The 19,853-nt window shown below is 37.9% G+C and overlaps 1 protein-coding gene across 2 annotated transcripts in view; it reads right to left on the bottom strand.

The window, feature by feature from the left end:
• Positions 1 to 19,853, bottom strand: part of LOC131064663 (callose synthase 3) — a 154,731-nt gene that overhangs the window by 105,068 nt on the left and 29,810 nt on the right. For both annotated transcript variants that reach the window (XR_009372084.1, XM_059218549.1), the window contains exon 3: positions 7,986 to 8,110. Coding sequence is in view for 1 of the 2 variants with exons in the window: in XM_059218549.1 (XP_059074532.1) it covers positions 7,986 to 8,110 (125 nt within the window). In the remaining variant the exon portion in view is untranslated. The remainder of the gene's footprint in view (positions 1 to 7,985; positions 8,111 to 19,853) is intronic.

The raw sequence follows: 19,853 nt of genomic DNA, 5'->3' as shown, positions 1-19,853 counted from the left end.
CTTTGTACTGTTGGAGTATTTGTTGGCATCACTCTTCTCGGGCAATCTTCTCCAGGCGAGTTCATTGTGCCAGTGATGCCTGTGCAAGCAACCGGGGGAGGTGGTTCATCAACCGATTTACTGCGGGGCTAACTTCCAGTGCAATCCACACAGCACTTGTTGGGATTTCAGCCTCCGTGGCCTCCCTTTGAACGTAGGTCTCGATGGCCACCTGAAGGAGGATTGAGAATTCCCTCGTTGCAGTGTCTTCTCCCTGGTAGAGCTCTGTTTGCGCGTCGTCGGCCTCTGGGTTTATCTCACCAACGGGTAGGCCCATCGTGTCCGTGCGCCATCAGCTCTTCCTTTCTCGAGTATGTCTAGGCAACAGCGCCAAATGTTTACCCTCTCGGGTCAATTCCTTAAAGCATACAGATACAACACGTAATGCAGAATAATAATGCCAGAGATATCAGATAAAATATAAGAGATGTCATTCCATTCATAATCGTGTCTTACAAATTACATTCGAAAGTATATAAAGATACCAAGGGGGTGCGAGTGCCAACCGTCGCACCGTAACTACCATCCCTCGGCTGCCGACTAACAAAGACAATTACAACTTACAACTTAATTAACTAGTTTTATTTGCCTACAATATTGCCGCTAACAATCCTGAGGCTCTGATCAAAAAATTGATTAATAGAAAGAAGATTTTTGGTAAGTCCTGGCACGTACAAAACACTACTAAGCCTGCAACTATGTATGCCAAACTTCAAAGAGATGTCACCAATACCTTAGATATCATAGGTGGTATCATCTCCGAGAGTGACTGTACCATGATGGGGTTTCAATGTGAGAAACCACTTATTTTGTCCAGCCATGTGATTTGTACCACCTGAGTCTACATACCATCTTTTGAAGTGTGGGCTAAAAGCACACATTCCTCATCCGGATAATCTTCTGCTTCAACAACATTTCTTTGTTGTTTCTATTTGTTCTTCTACTCCCATTGTAGTTTGCCACTTTGAAATGGCTTTGTTTGGATGTGATTTATTGGATGATTCTTTGTTGAAGGAGATGTACCAACAATTTTTTACCTCATGTCCAACTCTCACATATTGGACACTTCTTCTGAGGTCTGTATGAATTACTAGATTTGGGAGGTCCATTGAATTGCTTCATAGGCTTCTTACCTTTATGTCGTGTGATCATTGCATGATCATCTTGATCAAGTTCCTTTCTTATAGATTCTTCTTTTTGGAATAGATTCACTAGCTTCTCAAAAGTGGGTGTCATCTCGATGACATTCAAAGTTGTCACAACCACCTTGAATCTAGACGGTAGTGCTCGTAGAACAATAGGCACCAAAAATGCATCATCAATTGTTTCTCCCAAGGCTTGTAGGGAAGCATTCCAACTGTTCTCCATTCTTCGTCTTCAGGCCATGTAGCTGACTGAAAATTCAAGATCTAATTCTGATTATTCACCTCATACACCATCTTGAGCTTGTCCCACGCATCTTTGGATGTAGACGAGTTGTAATGTCCCCTTCTCAGCAATAATCAGCTCAGTTGACCATTAGCCTATTCTAGAGACCCGTAGGCTAGTCGGAAACAGAAAATAGGGTTTCCTACCTCTGGGAGGATGTTTCAGCATTTTTTAAGGCTTGCATGTTGGAGTTTGTTCGTTTGGGTTCTAGATTCCTTCTAGGTTTTCGAAAAGCTTCGCAATGATGGTACATGCATAGCAAGCAGCGAAGTTTGGCAAACTTACTTTTTTTAGTAAGTGGAGGCGAAAGCAGCTTATTTCTCTGGGTTTTTTAGGTTTTCTAGGAGCTTCACAATGGTATAACATGCGAATCAATCTAAAGACCTTTTCTGGACTTACTACTTTTAGTAAGTACAACAGCTGCTCAGATTGGGGTTAAAATCACTTTGGAAAACACTTACAATTTTTAGCAGTATGTTGTTTATAGTAAGTACTATTTTTAGCAGTGCAATTTTTGGCAGGATCCTGTGTTCGAACTCAAATGACTATTTTCTGCAAAGCAGTTCAATACCTTGGCCTCAGCTCATTTTGGCAGTATTCAATATTTGAAAGCAAAGCATTTTTTAATACCTTATTATTCCCCATGGCCTAGGCGTAATTTGTGTTATGACTTCAAGGGGTCGACATGGTGTTTTTAATTAAATTATAACTTAAGGCAAGATGGACGATTTTCTAAGTAAGATTGCCTAAGTTATATTATTATTTAAAAGTCATTGTTGAGTGCTCACTTTACACATTATTTTATAAGCATTATATTTATCAAAAGTGACGATTAAGGGTGGATGTGAGTTGGGGGAACTATGCTGAGGAGGTGAAATTAAGTGCTAATTGAATTTGGGCACCATGTGAGTGGAATTTGAATTTGGTCTCCAGAGATATTATAAATATAGGCCTTGGGTTCTCATTTGGATCATCCATGAATATTATAACGAAGTGCTGCCGAAATGTTGTATGAATGCTTTGAGGAATGTTTCCTCCTAGATTGAATGCTTAGCTTCTCGCTTGAAAGAAGGCGACTAGTTGAGTCTGTGGACTGTTCTTCACTCGAGAATAGATGGAATTTATAATTTTATTGTGAAGTTTGTGTTCGAAGTTTTCTGATTTTTGGAGGGCTGTGTGTGAGTTCCAGGTTGCTGATTTCAGTGTGGTTGTAGGTGTGTTTTGCTCATAAGTCTTTGCATGGTCATCTGCCGGTTCTGGGTATTTGCTCGTACTTTCCCTATGCTCTAAGCGATTATTCATGTAAGTTTTCAGTGCTTAATTTGGAGTCTTCATTTTAATATTGCAAATCATACTTCTGCCCTAGCCGTACCATGTTGGAGTTATCTTGGAATGCATGCAAAATGTGTTTTGGAGAGTTTGTTGCAATTTGTTGGTATTAGCATGATCACCAACCTTATACCTTTCGTTTGCAATCAATTTTGGGTCAATCCGTTGAGTATTAGTGGAGCTGTGAGCATTTTGTTGTGGTTTGAAGATGCTGATCTGAGTTTCCAGCTTGCTGTTATTGTATTTCAGATTCTGAAAATTGTAGTGTAGAATGTGTTCTTGATGTGGTTGGTCTGTGTTGGTTTTGGGAGTGCTCGTATTATCATTTGCAGTGATGGACAATGATGTTCTTAATCTAAAATCTCATGCTCTTTATTGTAAAGCTGATTAGTAGTACTAACAGCTACTTATTTCTGGATTGTAACATCAGACCCACTGAGTAAGTGGAAGAGGTTGGCCTGCCGCCTTTCCTTGTTATTGTAATATTGTCCTCCCGCTGAATAAGCGGTTAAGTAGATTGTAGTTTTCATTTTTTGTCCTCCCGATGAACTAGTGATCAAGTGATTGTTGCTTATTTCAGTTTCTTGGATACTGTAATTGGTTGTCTGTACCGCCATACTATTGTTGAAATCTCTATCACCTGTTGGATAAGCGGAAGGGGTTGACTTGCCGCCCAGCATTGTAATTTGCATTGTAATTTCCAGTTGATCATTGAAGCTAACGACCCCCTTGTCACCGTATGCTCTCACCTTCCCACATTGGGCTCTTGGTGATCAAAAAGTGGAAGGGTTAATTTTCAAAAATGTTTTGTGTTGATGGGTAGCTTCGGTCAGATCCTTCAGGGCCGATTTTACCATCAAATGTTTGAAGGGCCTTTCGGCCTTACACATTTAATCAAGTTAGATTCCTATATTGCTGACCCTTGTTTTATAGTGGTGGTTTCATGAAACGGTGTATCATGAAGCGGTTATTAATAAAGCAATAAATAATTACCTTACCCGCCACCTTGATGATAAGATGTATTAATTGGCATTGAATTAATTTCATGGAAGTCCTGACTCTTGGCATAAGACGTGTTAATGGAAAGTCATGTTGATTAATATAATAAAGCCGACTTATGGATAAGTCGCGTTGCTTGAAGAAGACGTGGTTGGGTATATATAGATGGGCTCTATCATTTCTTCTGGGCAATTCAGATCAACACACCTCAGCAGATTTTATTATCATCCTAAGTGCAGATCAATATCTCTCTACCAGTAGTTTGTGATCTTATATAACAGATCAATATATCTTCTTCACTTACCAGCACATTGTGTATATATGTAGCAGGCTGTGTCTATCTCCAGCAGTTCGGATTATTCTTCTACATATCGTGGTTGATGTTCAACAGATTGTTAGCTTGTCAGCAAGTCATGATCTTCATACAAGGCGTATAGAATCGATATTGCGTTGATTGATTCTAGATTGAATTAGCTTATTGTATAGCTTCAAGTGTGAAGCCTTTGTAAGGACATTTGCTAATATATTACAAGAGATTAATTGCTGGGTTTTTCACCTTCAAGAGGAAGGTTTTCCCAGGATATATTATGTGCATTTGTGTTTAATTTACTGTCTATCTAATCTGATCATAAAACTTAACATTTTGATTATCATTTTCTAACCCTAACAGGTGCTTGTAATGTTTGTAACTGGAAATTTTTGAGAAAAGAAGTAAGGCGATATTTCAAAAGTCTCAGACGAAAGGTTGGACTTCATCAGACACACTGAAAAAAATTATCAATTTTGCCTTTCTGTCGACTTGATCAAATCTCTTTTGTTCATCAGCATCTGTCTTATGCCATGATGTGATACCGCTCACCACATCCCAAACTTCTTTAAACTTGAGTGAGTTTTAGTTTGGTCTTCCCTGCAGAAGAATTGTTTATGCGTACGAGCGGAGTCTGGAAGAAGGAATTTTGGAGAACTTCCTGCCATTGTGTTGAGAGCCTGGAACAAGTCATTACAAAGGAGAAGCTATAGAGAGAAAAAATAGAGAGAGTTGAAAGATAGCCAAATCGCCTTCAAGATGCAGCAACAGTTCATTTTTAAGGTTTTATGAGTGAAGACCTTCCAATAATAATGAAAAAACCATTATTTAAAACAATCTTCTCACACGCTAGATGGCCTCTTCATATTGAAATCTCAAAATGAACCAATTCAATAGGAGCAACAACTGAAGACCATTGACAAAAGACATACCTATCGGATTTTGTGTATTTATTTATTTATTTTTCTATGGCTCCAACTTCAGATGGTGGTAGCATGAAAACATAAATAAAAAATCTATTTCTCAATCATGACCTATGCGCATATTCAAAAGCATGAATAAAAACTTATCTCCAAGTCATGGGCTTATCTACCTATATATGATAAATGGCAACTACGATGGCTTTTGAAAACCACACAATGCAATAGTCCTCTTTTTATCTCACCTGTAGCAAACTGCTCCTCAAATTTGTGGTCTCACAAACAACAGAGCACCAAACAATAATGCCCAATCAATCAATTATCAAGCTAACTATGCTCAAACAAGGCTGGCTAATGATGCCAAGGCACATCTTGTTCTTCTGAATCGACTATCAGGTTGAGTCGAGAAACAATTTTTTCATATTCAGATTGGGTTTAGCTGCCTTCTCAGACCAGATTGCAATCTCGAGTGATGAATCGTGGCTTGAAAAAGAAGAAAAAACCTCCACATACAGAAGATCAATGAGAGAGAGATTAAGACCGATCTTTAGACGCCTCCACTGCAGAAGAATCAAGCTTTCGCATCGCCATCTTACTCAAATGTGAATACTGGTGCTACCGCTTAGGAGAACAAAACAAGTGCTGCAGATGAATCAGAGATATCCTTGAAAGTTCTGAAGAAACTCATGCCTAGCTCAAAGGTGAGAAATGCTCTGTTCAAAAGGTTCACAGACAAGGATAGACAGCAAGCGCCTGAGTTTGAAACTCAAAAAAAAACTCCCATATTATCACCACGCCAGGTATCAACTTCAACAAACTCACCTTGCATCAGCAAATAATAACATGGAAACGATTTATTCTCAACAAGTTCATGGTTGAAGCATAGAGTGACATGAAGAGTGCAAATACATGAAGCGCCTGATTTTTCAGCTTACACGACCTCCAACTTACTCCCGTGGGTTTATTCCACAATTTGACCTTGCAATCACAGGCCTCTAAAATGGTAAATCTGCAACACTATACTTGGGTGGATGCCCAAGTGACACTCCTCCTATGCCATCAAGTATACACACATACTCATAACTCATTGATACTTTTCAATCTTCTGGTCATTATCACCAAATAGTAGGCACAGAATCTATTTTGCTCTGATACCATATCAGAATTTGCAAAATAATTGAGCACACCATTTGCCTTATGGAAGGAAATTTATACATGAGCATTACTACAACCGTGTGCTTTATCTGGCACTCACGGGTTTAACAAATCACTGACAAAATAACAAATAGAACCTTATCTTACTAATAAATCGTAACAAACTAAAACAACCTATAACAAACCAACTATATGGGTGGACAATGATGAATATGCCAAGAACACAATCCAACAGGTAAAACTATAAACAACATTCCATCCTTCTGAAGCATAAGTCAAACCATTTTATATAAGACCTTGAGGACTTGACAAGTCCAAGTTTGGTGACAATATGTTCTATATTTTTTATGAGGGCAGCATGTTAGTTTTCGTCTTCTTCCCAAGCTATTATTATCTGATAGTGTCTGACCCTTAGTATTGTATTGGAGATATTGGATAGGCAATGTATAAGGAAATTCATTTTGAGGATATCTTCACTCATAAATTCCCACATTGAAAATCACTCACAAGAACCAGCATGAGGTCTGCTGTCACGTTTGTTTCTCTTAGGCGACAGATAGGTTCAAGTTGACATTTTATCTATAGGCTTTCTTTTATGCCCTTAACATTTTCACACAGGTTCATGTACTACTTTTAGATCAATTCCAATAGTGAGTTCTTTGCTCTGAAAACTTGATATCAAAATTAATATTGCAAAACAAGGATGACTTCCAAGACACTTTATATTAAAATTGGAAAAAACTGGGTTGACTTCCACGACCACATTTTCTCTGTGCTTCTTTGTTTTATTTCATGTCTCACAATAAAAATTGAACTCCCAAAACTATACACCAACTGTACATTTAGAATCGAAAAAAAAGTTAGGGCTAACATTTACTAATAAATTAATTTTAAAATCATAACTGAGCTGAAACTCCTACAAACAATACATATAAATGTTATAAATAGTTATGGTCTAAGTCCTTAGATCATTTATACTAATCTGGAAACCCGTTAAGGTCTACAAATCTCAGCTCTTCAAAAGATTACAATACTACTTCCAAGAGTTTCTGAGAGTTCCCAAAACGAGTCCGAAGAGTTTCCAGAAGCTCTTCCTTTTCTTATACCATTTTGTACCACTTCTTCATTTTCTGCTGTTTCCATTAGAAATTTCCCCAATGAGTGTTCCATTTCCTGACTTAGTTCTCCCAACTTCCAAACTTGTGTTCCCTTTGCATTTCTTTATATAAACGAGTGTTGCATAAACCATCAGCAGCAAATCCTACATTTTCCTCAAGCTATGTATCCTGCAGCACCAAATGGATTCATTCACCCTATGAGGAGCCCCACTTTTTCTTATTTCACATTTTCATACCACATAGAATCAATGAGGCCGCCAAATGGATTCTTGTGTTCCCAAAGTATTCAGAGTTCCCATTTGCATTTCTAAATTTCTTGCTATAAAAGAGTGTTTGCATAAACCATCAGCTCCGAATCCTACATTTTCCTCAAGCTATGTAGCCTGCAGCACCAAATGGATTCTTTCACTTTTTAAGGAACCCCTCTTTTTCTCATTCTGGATTTAGGTGCCATATGCAACTCATCAAAGTAAGTTTACTAAAGAGCAAACCCTTCAAAAAATGAAGCATTTCTGAAAGTGAAACGATCAAATATGATATGTAAATTGCCACATACAATAATTTTGTCTCTGCTTAGTTTATATAAGTTAATTATTTATGGAGCTCGGAAAAGATGAAGCAAGTCCAGATTTTGTGCAGCAGAATGCAACAAGCTATGTTAAGAAAAAGATACTATTGTGTAAACTGTACCGATCTGCTTTTTCAGCTGCTGCATCTAGTGACTTCACATATTGCTCATAGTATTGCTGATAAAAGCTTTGCATTTCTCTAGCATCACTTTTTTTCTTCCTCGCTTTCAAGGTTGCTTCAGCATCCTGCAATTACATATGCCACAGAATATCTAGTTTACCAAGAAATGAAAACTAAAATTTGTAAATGATACTCAAGAAAAAAAATATTCCTAGAAGGTGTAACATGTACTTCTCTGAATTGGAAAGGAAAAAGATAGGATATGACATCTAACATGTATAACCACCAATTATAAATATACATGAATATGAAAGTTAGAAGCTACTTGTACTTCAAATAAAGCCAAGGCTGGGTAAGAAAAATCTGATATTTCCAAGAAAGAAATTACAAAACCAAATTGATATTACTGAGCGCATAAGGGCTGGAGAAAGATCGATTTGTAAATGCTACAAAATTCAAAGTAAGATCCAACATAGATGGCATGCATCATTAGACCTGACGTCACCTCCACAAAATTCAGAACCTATGACTCAAATCAATATCTTAGAGTAAAAAATTTGTTAAAAAGACCATAATAAATGATATTTTTTTATATTGATAATCATTTATAAATACTCTGTTCATACGAGCATCAACATGAGACCAATACAAACTCTTGTGAGAACAACTATGAGACAAATACTAGCTCCTCTCAAGCAAACACACTAGAAACCACCTATGAAAGACCAAGAATCACAACTTAGAAATCCACTTATTTAGAAACCAACTCCACACTAAAAGCCAGATATGGACGACCAAGAGTCACAACTTGGAATTCCATATTAATTGTCCCTTTTGGGATTTGAACTTGCGTCTCCACAATGAGAACTCAATGCTTCAACCAATTAAGCTCAACCCCTTGGACTACTAAATGGTATTCCCTCTCACATTCGCATGAATTATCATTTATGGCCTATAGAGATACAGTGAAAATTACCAATCTTGTCATTAATCATGTATCAGGAAATATTGATGATGACAATTGTTTCTGCCACAGCAAAAGAAGATTCAATCAGTATCCAATATAGACCAAAACTGTTAAAGAATATGAAGCCAGACCAGAAAACAACTACAGATGAACAAGAAACACCATAAATTTGCAGGTTACAAATTCTTTCGAAACAGATCACGAGACCCAAGTACACCACCCTGAGATGAATGTTATGCTCATGGACCAGGGGGCTTAGAGTGCCATTCGGCTTGAGGTCCCATCAAGTATGCCACCCCAGGATGGAATGGACGGGCAGCCTTCCATGCCCGTGGGCCAGGAGGTGAAATGGAAGACCAGCCTTCCATGCTCTTGGGCCTGAACAAGGAGGATGACCAGCCTCCAAGGTGAACTGAAGGATGGAAGGGTGTAATGTCCCCTTTTCCGCTCTAGTTTGTTTTGGGGATTGTTGGCCAATCCCGAGACCTGTTTGTTGACTTGTTTTTTTGACAATGTCGAACACAGAATAAAGTCACCAACGGTCACCTTATCCTCTCTTGATCAAGATCAGTCCGTATGCTAAGATTGCTTAAAGTTCAAATGGCTAATTCCAAGGTTCCTTCAGTGCGTGGATGTGACTCAGTTGTTTGATGGGTTTGTCGTTAACCCAAGGGGTCTTACGTGTGTTCAATTGAAGAAGATGATAAACTCATGCAAGCTCAAGGATTTCTACACGGATGATTTGTAATGAAAACTCTAGTTTTAGATATTTTGTGATTTTTGAATTATACAGAAAGTAAATGAGAGTAGGGTAGAGAGAACTATGCTAAAGCTAATCTAATCCTAAGAACATGAGACAGGATCACTCATGCAGAATCAAACCACGCTTCATTTCACCAGCAAAGCACAACTACACGAAGGCGGTGCAATCTTCACAGGGTGCGTGGAGGTTTTTAAGATCACCAATATGGACCATCGGATCGAACAATCTTTACTAATGATCGAAGTTAAGCATACACACATCAGAAGGCTCAGGCTAACTTTGCACAGTATACAACAATCAGCTGCACACCAAAAGTATGAGCTCGAATTCTGCAAAAAGTACTCCTATTAAATCCAATTCTCCTAACAACATATAAGCAAATCTAGTCTAATTGAAGAGAGCAAGACCATGCAGATTGCCAAAATAGAACAAAAATACACCATCAAAATCGAACAATGTATTAAGTTGGCTACTTCACAATCCTGATGCAACAATCTCAAATAATAATCTCTCCTCCCTTATAAATGGGGGGGGTCACCCCTTTATATAGGACTCAGGCCATGATTACATGCGAAACCCTAGTTAGGGTTTCGCCCTAGAAGATTCCCCACTCAAGATGCAACAAGGTGGGAATCAGCATTTAACACCCATTAAGCCCATATACGATTAATTACAATCCTGCCAAAAATGGCACCCATAAAGCATTAATTAAACATTACATTCAAAAAGTACCCACTATGCAATGAATGTACCCTCATGCAAAAATCGCCCATGATGCCATAAATGCACCATCATCTCCTGAACGTGACAGCGGCATGCAGAAGGAATCTGCCATAATGTCATAAATGTGACGGTTGCATGCGAAAGATGCTCCATTAATTCTTCATGCAATGACCGGGTCGCCATTTGGTCAAATATTCCAGCAATGAATGCACCACCATACTGCCATGCATTCAATAGATCCTCGCCATGCAAGTGGACCCTGTCGTCGTATATCCGCTCCTGCACATCTAGAATTGTTGGAGAGAGAAAATTTGATTCCGGAAAAATTTTCTTGAAGTCTCTTCAACTTTCCTTGCTTGGAGAAGGTTTTCCATCAATTTTCACCATCTCCTATTTTTTAGGAATTTTCCACAAATTAGGGTTTCAAGCCCAAGAGGGAGAGAATTCTCCTACGAATCCAAATCTGTAAAAATTTTGAAATTTGGATGTGATTTGATTCCCGAGAATGGATTTTTCAAATTTTTTTCCGAGGGAAATTCTGCTTATTCAGTTCAACTTTGATTCCTTCCTTGCCTTAGAAATTGTTTTTTTTACCTTCAATTCATCCCGGCATGGAATTCATGTTGTGAAGGAATTCTCCTTTGGAAAGAAATTTGTTCCTTACCCTAAGGAAGGAAACTCTTCATGCCTTAGCCAATTTTCATGATTTCCAAGAACTATGTCCTAAAGGAAGAAATTTCAAACACTCAATCAATTTTTCACCTTTCCTGGAATTTTGTCTTGAAGGAAGGAATTTCCGACACTTAGCCAAATTCTCACCTTTCCTAGAATTTCTTCTTCTTGGGCTCAATTCTTCCCTAAGGAAAGAATTTTTTGTGCTCTTTGAATTCATCATGTTCGTAGGGAGCTTTTCAACCAATTTTCACATCTACTTTTTAGGAAATTTCCTAAAATTTAGGACCCGGGTCCAGGAGAGAGAGAATTCTCCCGCGAGTGCAAATCTGCAAAACATTTCGGATTCTGATAAGAATTGGTCTCTAAAAAAGGAAATTTCAAAAAAATTCTCGAGGGGATTTTTGCTTTTCATTCTTCCTTGACCCTTGGATTTTCATGCCTTAGACAATTTCTCTTCATTCTTTGACTTGAACGTGGAATCCAACTTGGTGAAGGACTTTCATTATTTCCATGCCTCAAAAAATTTCTCTTCAACAACCTGACTGGGCATGGAATTTTGACCTTGATGTAGGAAATCTCATCTTGAAGCATTCATCCTTGATCCCTGGCCTTAGGCACCTGCCTTTGGACTTGGGCAATGATTCCGCAATAGTAAGGAATTTTGTGATTTTGAAGCTTTCCATGACCATCAAGTTTTGGCACCCTGGTACCTTCCTTAGGCGCAATTCTCCCTAAGGCAAGGAATTATTAACTTCAACATCTTTCCATGCATCGTCCACTTTGGCGCCCTTCCATGTCTTAGAGCGGAATTTTGCTAGGAAGAAGGAATTTCATCACATTGAAGGTTTTCCAAGATAACACCTCTTTGGCATCTTCATCATGGCTTGGGCGCTAATCTCCATTAGGCGTGGAATTCTAAACTTTCTCCATTCTCCTTGAGCACTCCACTTTGGCGCCCTCCCTTGGAGTAGGGCGAAATTTTCACTAAGTGGTGGAATTCACAATTTTCCATGCTTTTCATGTCAATTTCACTTTGGCGCCCTTGGTGAAGTATGGGCGCTAAAACCACCTAGGCAAGGATTTTCACATTCTCCACGTTCTCCATGGACTCCTTTGTTTGGCGCCCTTGGCCAAACTTGGGCGCTGAATTGACTTGGGGAAAGATTTTCATGATTTTTCCCCATTCTCTTCATCAAGATATATATAAAATATAACATTCAAGTATAAGTGGCATCTTCAATATGTCTTTTTCCTTTCTTATACTTTAAGTTATATTCCATATATATTGTCAGGATGTTTGAGAGTGGTTTCAGGTCCCTACGAATCATAATGCAAATTTTGGATTTTGGAGGATCTTTCAAATTTTCAGACTTAATCAAATTTCAGGCCATTTCCAGATCTAGATGACATTGGTGGATTGATGTGAATTTCCAGACTTATATGATTTTGCATGCTTTCTTCTTCTGGAATAGGAGTTCCATACTTAACCATTTTTTTGATCCAACTTGTCTGCCTTCGGACTCTTCCGGATTTAGAAATGGTCTTCAAGAACGTTCAGTCTTCAACGTCTTCAGAGATATTCAGCTTTCAGTGTTTTCTTGTGAAGATCCTCCCAAAAATAGATTTTCCCAAATAGTAAGTGTTTCAAAATGTCAAGGTTTGGGCAAAATAGGTCGCAAAAGCACTTATTAAAAATAGTAAGTTTGATTTTTGGCAAAATTAGACCAATCCGAGAGGTAGTGAAACTTACTAACAATAGTAAGTGCTCAAAATTCGCTCAAATTTTACTGGGAAGTTCCTTGAAGGGTCCTGATTCCAGTTGTAAGCTTAGTTTTCCAAAACCCTAACAAAAACCCCTAAAATCTAGGACTAAAGGCAGAAATCCTAAAATTGACAAAACGAGTCCTAGACTTAACCAAATTTGCTCAAACGAAAAGCAAACTTAATCAATATGACCCCCAAACACTTGCAAAGCAGAGAGACTGACGAGACTGCTACGAAAAATACCCAGAAAAACAAAGCCACAAACCAGAAGGGCCTAAAAAGTAGGGGGTCTCCATTTGCAATGGGGCGATGTGTGAAAACGTCACAACACCGTTGGTCAGTCAAAGGCAAAATTACAGTTTCCTATTTCCTAGGAGGATGTGGTTGTAATTTTGGCAGCTTGCATGTTGGAGTTTTACAGTTTTGATTCTAGATTCCTTTTGGGTTTTCAGAAAGCTTTGCAGTGATGGTACATGTGTAGCAATCAGTAGAATTTGGTAAACTTACTATTTTTAGGTTTTTTTGGGTTTTCAAAGTTCTTCACGATGGTGTGACAAGCAAATGAATCTGAAGAATTTTTCGGACTTACTATTTTTTGTAAGTTGCGACGACTGCTCAGAATGTGGTTAAAATGCATTTGGACACACTTACTATTTTTAGCAGTATGCTATTTTTAGTAAGTGTTATTTTTGGCAAGTTTCAGTGGTCCAGTTCAGAGGCTATTTCTGGCAGTGCAGTTTCAGTACTTTTGGCCTTCAGCTCACTATGGTAGTGGTTCAGCACATGGGAAAAGTTTTAATATTTTTTAATGCCCCCTTGGCCTGGGCGTATGACTCATGTATTTCTGGTTATGACTTAAGGGGTCGACTTGAGGTGATAAAGTATTATTTTGTGTCATTGGGTTGAGCGATTTATTGTTGAGGAAAAATATTTTATAAAGTGAAATATTAATAAGGCAAGATGGATGCCTTATGGGAAATAAGTTAATTTTATAATTTATTTCACTTAACTACCTTGGATGCAACATTATTATTTTATTGTCATTTTTAATAAAATATTTTTGCACCTCTTGAAGGTCGATTAGGGAAGAAAAGGGAAATGAAATGCAAATTTCAAATTAATGTAAAATGATCTTGCATTTGCATTTGGCATCCATTTGGAGCGAATGTGAATTTGAATTTGGAGGCGCCAAGGTTATAAATAAGAGTGTTGGGCTCTTGTTTTGGGATGCTAAAATTTGATAACGAAGTGCTACTGAATTGCTTTCAGAGTCTTGGCTTCGGGGTTGTGTGCCCTCCTAGCTCATCTTCAGTTTCGAGTTTGAAAGATTACTCCTAGCTGACAGAGTGATCTCATTCAGAGATTACCAGTGGATTTAAAGAAGTTTGGTGTGATAAATTGGTGAAGAAACCCTACAGCTGATCCGCTTTTCTGCTCATTTTGGTTGGAGCTTTCATTTGAATTTTGTGGGTACGGATTCAAAAGTTTTGTATGCTCTTGGCGCCCTTTTGCTTAGACTTTAGTGGATTTTGGTGGAGTGGTTGATTTCATATTTCAAATCGAACTTGCTGCTGTTTGCCCTAGTTCAATTTTCTGTTTTAAAGAGTGTGCCCTTGCTGAGACCCCTTTGGTGGCGTGTTTCCTTGTCCTTCCTTGGCCACCTAGCTCTTGTGCTTCATCTGCAATTTACTGGAGCTCATTCAGAGGCGTTTTGATGTAGATATGGACTTCACAGTGCTGCTGGTCTGATTTTTGGTGATGCTGTTAAGTTGTATCAGACTTGGCAAAATGTTCATTTTGGCTTGTGTTTTCCAGTTTCTTGTTTTGTAGTTTCTTGGAGTACCTTCTTATATCTATTAGAGATTAGAACTTTATTGTACTGACAGTATCTTGCAGAGTTGCTTATTGTAAGGTTGTGTTTAGTAGTACTGAAACAATCCATTTCATTCTGCACTATACTTTCTTGTATTGCCCACTGAATAAGTGGAAGAGGCTGGCTTCGCCACCTATCTCTATTTCATTTTGTAGTCCAGTCCTCCCGCTGAAAAAGTGGTCTAGTGATAGCTTTGTTATTCCTAGTCCTCCCGCTGAAAAAGTGGTCTAGTGATAGCTTTGTTATTCCTAGTCCTCCCGCTGAAAAGTGGTTCAGTGACTGTCATTTACTTAACTTCAATCTTCTTGGATTTGTAATTGGCTAATAATACCGCCAAGTTGTTGTTAATTTCCAGCATTTCTTTGTCCCACTGAAAAGTGGAAGTGGCTGGTCCAACAACCAATATGTATTGCTCTCAATATTTTATCATGCTAACACTAATGGGCGAATTCCTTGTGTCTAAAAATTAAAAAAAATTGTGGGGGACATTTCAAAGGGTGGCCCACCTTCCATGCTCTCGCATTGCAAGGGTGACCAACCTTGAGAGTGAGGCTTGCAAATGCTTCAACAAATTCCTAATGAGGTTATTATGGGAATCCCCATTGGATTTTTTATATAAGAATGTTTATATGATTTCATGATGTATACTAATTATAAGTCAAAAAATAGATGTTATCTTGACTTATAATTTATTGTCAATTTCCAAGGGACCAATATTATGTGCAGGACCTAAACCAGGATTTATCTTGTTAAAGGTATTTCAATTGGTAAATTTATATGCTTAACTATATTGCATTTCTTATTTTTAGTTGGAATTGTGATTTTAGGGTAAAATAAAAGAATATTGAATATTCCCAAATGGGACATTACAAATCGGAGCCTTTTGAACATATGTTCTTTAACTGTCAATTTGCTTTAGCTGTTTGGTCCTTATTTGTTGGGCACAATTTTGGTTGGGATACTAGAAATAACTTTTCTTGGTTTGAAACTCTTTCTGGATATGTGCAAACTTTTAGTACTGGGCTTAATTCTAGCTGTGGATATGTGCAAACTTTTAGTGTTGAGCTTAATTCTTTTTGGCTGATTTTGACTAATGAAATTTTGTGGTTTCCCTGCATGAAGAGGAACGAAAAGGTCTTCCAAAGCAAAAGAAGGAGCCTTACTGAGTTCAGTAGTGAACTCATCTTCATCTTTATTATCTTGCAGGTCTCTGTTACAATGGAAATTCAAAAAGACAGTTTAATGATCCTACTCAAAGAAGGTTTATCAATAGTGTACAAAACAGAAGTCGAGGGTGCACACTTCTTCCCCCAAGGGAGAGACAATCTCAATAAGGAGGAGCTGGAGATATCGAAGGAGTGCATCAAGAAAAAAGATATTTCTAAGCCCCTGAAGAAGATAGTCTGCTGCAAGCTGCTAAGAGATGTAAGTATGAGCCAGTTGTGAAAGATGTGGATCCGGATGATGACATCTTTCCTCCTATTGGTACATGACTATGATCAGTGTGAATACATAACCTCTGTTAAGGGCTGTTGGGAATGATTTGGTCTGAGCATATTTTGTCCCTTTTGTGATATGCAGTAGAGTTAGTATGTATTCTCCTTTCGGATAGCAACAGGTGATATTTTGATGGACTGTATGGAGCTCCAGCTCCTTATATTATAAGACCCTGTTTTGTTCTCTATATCTAATATAAAACATTCTTTAATTAGAAGTTGAGAAACATTCTTAAATGGGCTTAAGCGGTGCTAGATTCTTTATAGATGTTGTTATTCTGCTTCATTTAATGAGAGGCAAAATGGATATCAGATTTTCTTGCAAATTTTGTGATCGACTCCCAGGATTCACTCATGATAGATTATGTTACCAATCAATCATAGGGCCTTTAAGAATTTGGGAGTTCAATCAAATTCATGATAATACTACACAAGCTTTAATCATTCCCTTGTCACAGCATAAGGCTCATTAGTGCTTGCACATTCCATTCTCATCTTTACATCCTCAGAGGTTTTTAAGGCCCGTGGCAATATGGTCACCCACATTTGACAATACTCTAACTTTTGACTTACAACTTTCTAGTTGTACACAATAGCGATATTGTGCCATTCTCTACCACATGAAAGAAGCCTCTAGTGTCAAGTGGAGCTGATCAGGGTTTTATGGTGGAGCCACCATAGGCTTATGGAGCCCAATTTTTTCTTTCTTTAGTGAAATGTTAAATTTGAGGCATTAAAAGATCTATGGGCTATTTAACACATGGAACAAATTCTGAAAAAAAATTGAACTTGCAGTACTAGTTTAATTAAAAAGATTAGATACAAATATTTTGAAGCTTAAAATTTATATAAATTGGATTCATATGTCATCATGATATGCAAGGCCACTTAGCGCATGAATGATCTTGCATAACATTATATTAAACATTCTTGTTGAGGTTAAAAGAAACAACTTTGCCCCGAAAACATTGGGTACCGTTTGGCAGTGGCTTAAAACATCCCCAGGGCTCAAGGTATCCCCAGGCCTACTTTTCGTTAATTTGTTTTTGTTTGCATGCTTGTATTTACCCTGCAAACATTCCACTCACATATTTGAATACAGGTATTAGGTTGGTTTAAGCTGACACATTTTCCATTCAACCTGAACCATTTTAGTTTGTCCGTCTAAATTGAAACTCAGTAATGTACATCAAATATGTTAGCACTACTTTTACTGCTGACGATGACAGATCATATGTAGATAATTTAAGCAGATCTTAAACCTTGCAGGTGACTAAGCCCACAAATGTCAGATAAGCTTGATATGAGATGGGATTAATGCAACTAATGTATGCAGTTCTGTTCCCTTATGTTTCAGTGATATGTAAGATTGTTTACATTTTTCTTAATTTACTAACCTATGTTATATATAATACACACACGCACACATGTTTTAGCTTACACTAAAACCAATTCTTTAGCCTTTTACCAGAAGTCAAAAATGCCGTGTAGCCCAACATTCCCAAATCCTGTCTCTGTGCATTCTTTTCAAAACCTATAAGGTTGTAGTAGTGAGCTAGTCACTATTGAAATGGCAATAGCATCTGTGGGATTTGAAGCTTTCTAAAACAATCAAAAGCCAATTTCAGTGATGTTTTTTCTTTTAAAACTGCTCTCATTCATGACAACTTCTTAAATTAACAAATCCAACCCTTTGCTGATAATGTCTTGTTAGCTTTTGCAATCTCTGGCAATCTTTTAAAGCTATATTTTATTCTCTGTTACTCCAAGGGATTTTCTGGAACCTTGAAGCAACAACGTTTGTGAAGCTATACTTTGGATTACAAACATGACAACATGACTCCCACGAGTATTCTTCTTGCAAATATTTCCCTTCTTCCAATGCCCTTTCCTGTATTTCATTTTCATTGCTTCCATCATTATCTATTTCTTCTGTTATTCCAATAAACCTCCACCATTAATCCTGCATATTCTTTTACTGCCGCTGTGATAACTTCTCTAGAATCTGAACGTGTAGAATCACACCATAGCCCCTTGGCATCTAGCCTTTTCTCATAACCTTTATCCTTTACGAACACAAAGCACTCTACGCATGTCTCAAGAAACCTATAGGATATGTGTTCTCTAAAGCTTTCATTTGTTGTTTTAGTTTAGAACAGCACACCTAGGCTGCTACACACATTCTGATTCTTCCATAGAATGTAAGTGAGGTCGAAAAAGAACAGAAAGGGGGCAGACTGAAGGAGGCTCCCAAGCAGTCCCAAACCTTTTTCTCTTCCCAACTACACAGGTTTCGGCCAAATATCTTTCTACCAAAGTACCAGATCAGAAACCTCTAAGCACAGTGAGGACCTGTAAATTAATATGAGCACTCTCCAAAAGTGTGACAGTTGTCTGTGTCGAGGTCAGCATGCCTCTACTTCATCATACATAATTTATGATCTTGCACATCTCAGTTTGCAATACCAAGTTGGCAATTTGCACTGGTAGAGTCTCCCTAAAACAATTCTGATACATATTGCCTAGATTCCATGTGCACTCTGTCAACAGTCATCTGCATCAAATCTTGAACCAAGGGCACTTCTCTTACCTTTCTTTTGTACCTTCAGCATTTCTTCCCTATAATGAAGCTTTTTCAACATCTTTAAAACCCAGCTCTTAGTATATTTGTTTAGGAATGAACCTAATACTTCTTAGGCAATATGCATTATTGAATAGTTTAAACCAATCTTTGTTTGTTTTCTTATGAAAGGTTAATCTCTCCATTCTACAATTGTTTTAAGGAATGAATACACATGAAAATCCCACACTACCATTGGAGGCGTTGGCAGCTGTAATGTCCCCTTTTTAGGAATGCCCTAGCTTTTCCCTAAAACTTGAAGCTCATTGAAGGCGTAATCCATAAAATAGATCTTTCCTACTAGGGTTAGGAACGTAAACTTAATCATAAGATATCTCTAATTTATAGGGAAAATTCAACCATAGGGAAGCTAGGATAAGATGACTTGATAGGGTGCCCAAGAGATCCTCTAGCCTAGGCCCAAGAGAGAATAAACCATCCCTCTTGGCCTCATGTGGCCCTTTGCCATCCATATGAGGCGGTGTACTTGGTGAGGTGTCCATAACCATTTCCCCTTCATTGTGCCATCCTACTCCATTCCTTATGATTGGACTCCTTAGCCTATTGATCAACCATGATAGAGTGTTGAGGTGCATTGCAATAGGGTGTCCCAAGAATCCTTCCCTCCTAAGCCCAAGGGCAGAGCACTCCTTGCACCCCCTTGGCCTCATGGGACCACCAGTCAACCACCATGAGGTGGCATACTTAGAAGAGGACCTCATCGCTGTTTCCCCTCCTTGTAATCCCTTAGTATCCCTATCATGGCTGATTGTATCAATTAGACAAGCATATAAATAATATTCACATCATGGCATACACTCTCTATATATATATGTAAGAAAACATACATTAATACTATATCTATGTATATACATACATATATATGTATATATACATCATATATATACATATATACATCTACATATATATGTATATAATATATATATATGTGTGTGTATGTATATACACATATATACATGTATGTAT

The sequence above is a fragment of the Cryptomeria japonica genome, chromosome 1 (assembly GCF_030272615.1).
Source record: "Cryptomeria japonica chromosome 1, Sugi_1.0, whole genome shotgun sequence".
In the NCBI taxonomy this organism is placed as follows: Eukaryota; Viridiplantae; Streptophyta; class Pinopsida; order Cupressales; family Cupressaceae; genus Cryptomeria; species Cryptomeria japonica.
This window is presented reverse-complemented; position numbering and strand designations above follow the sequence as displayed.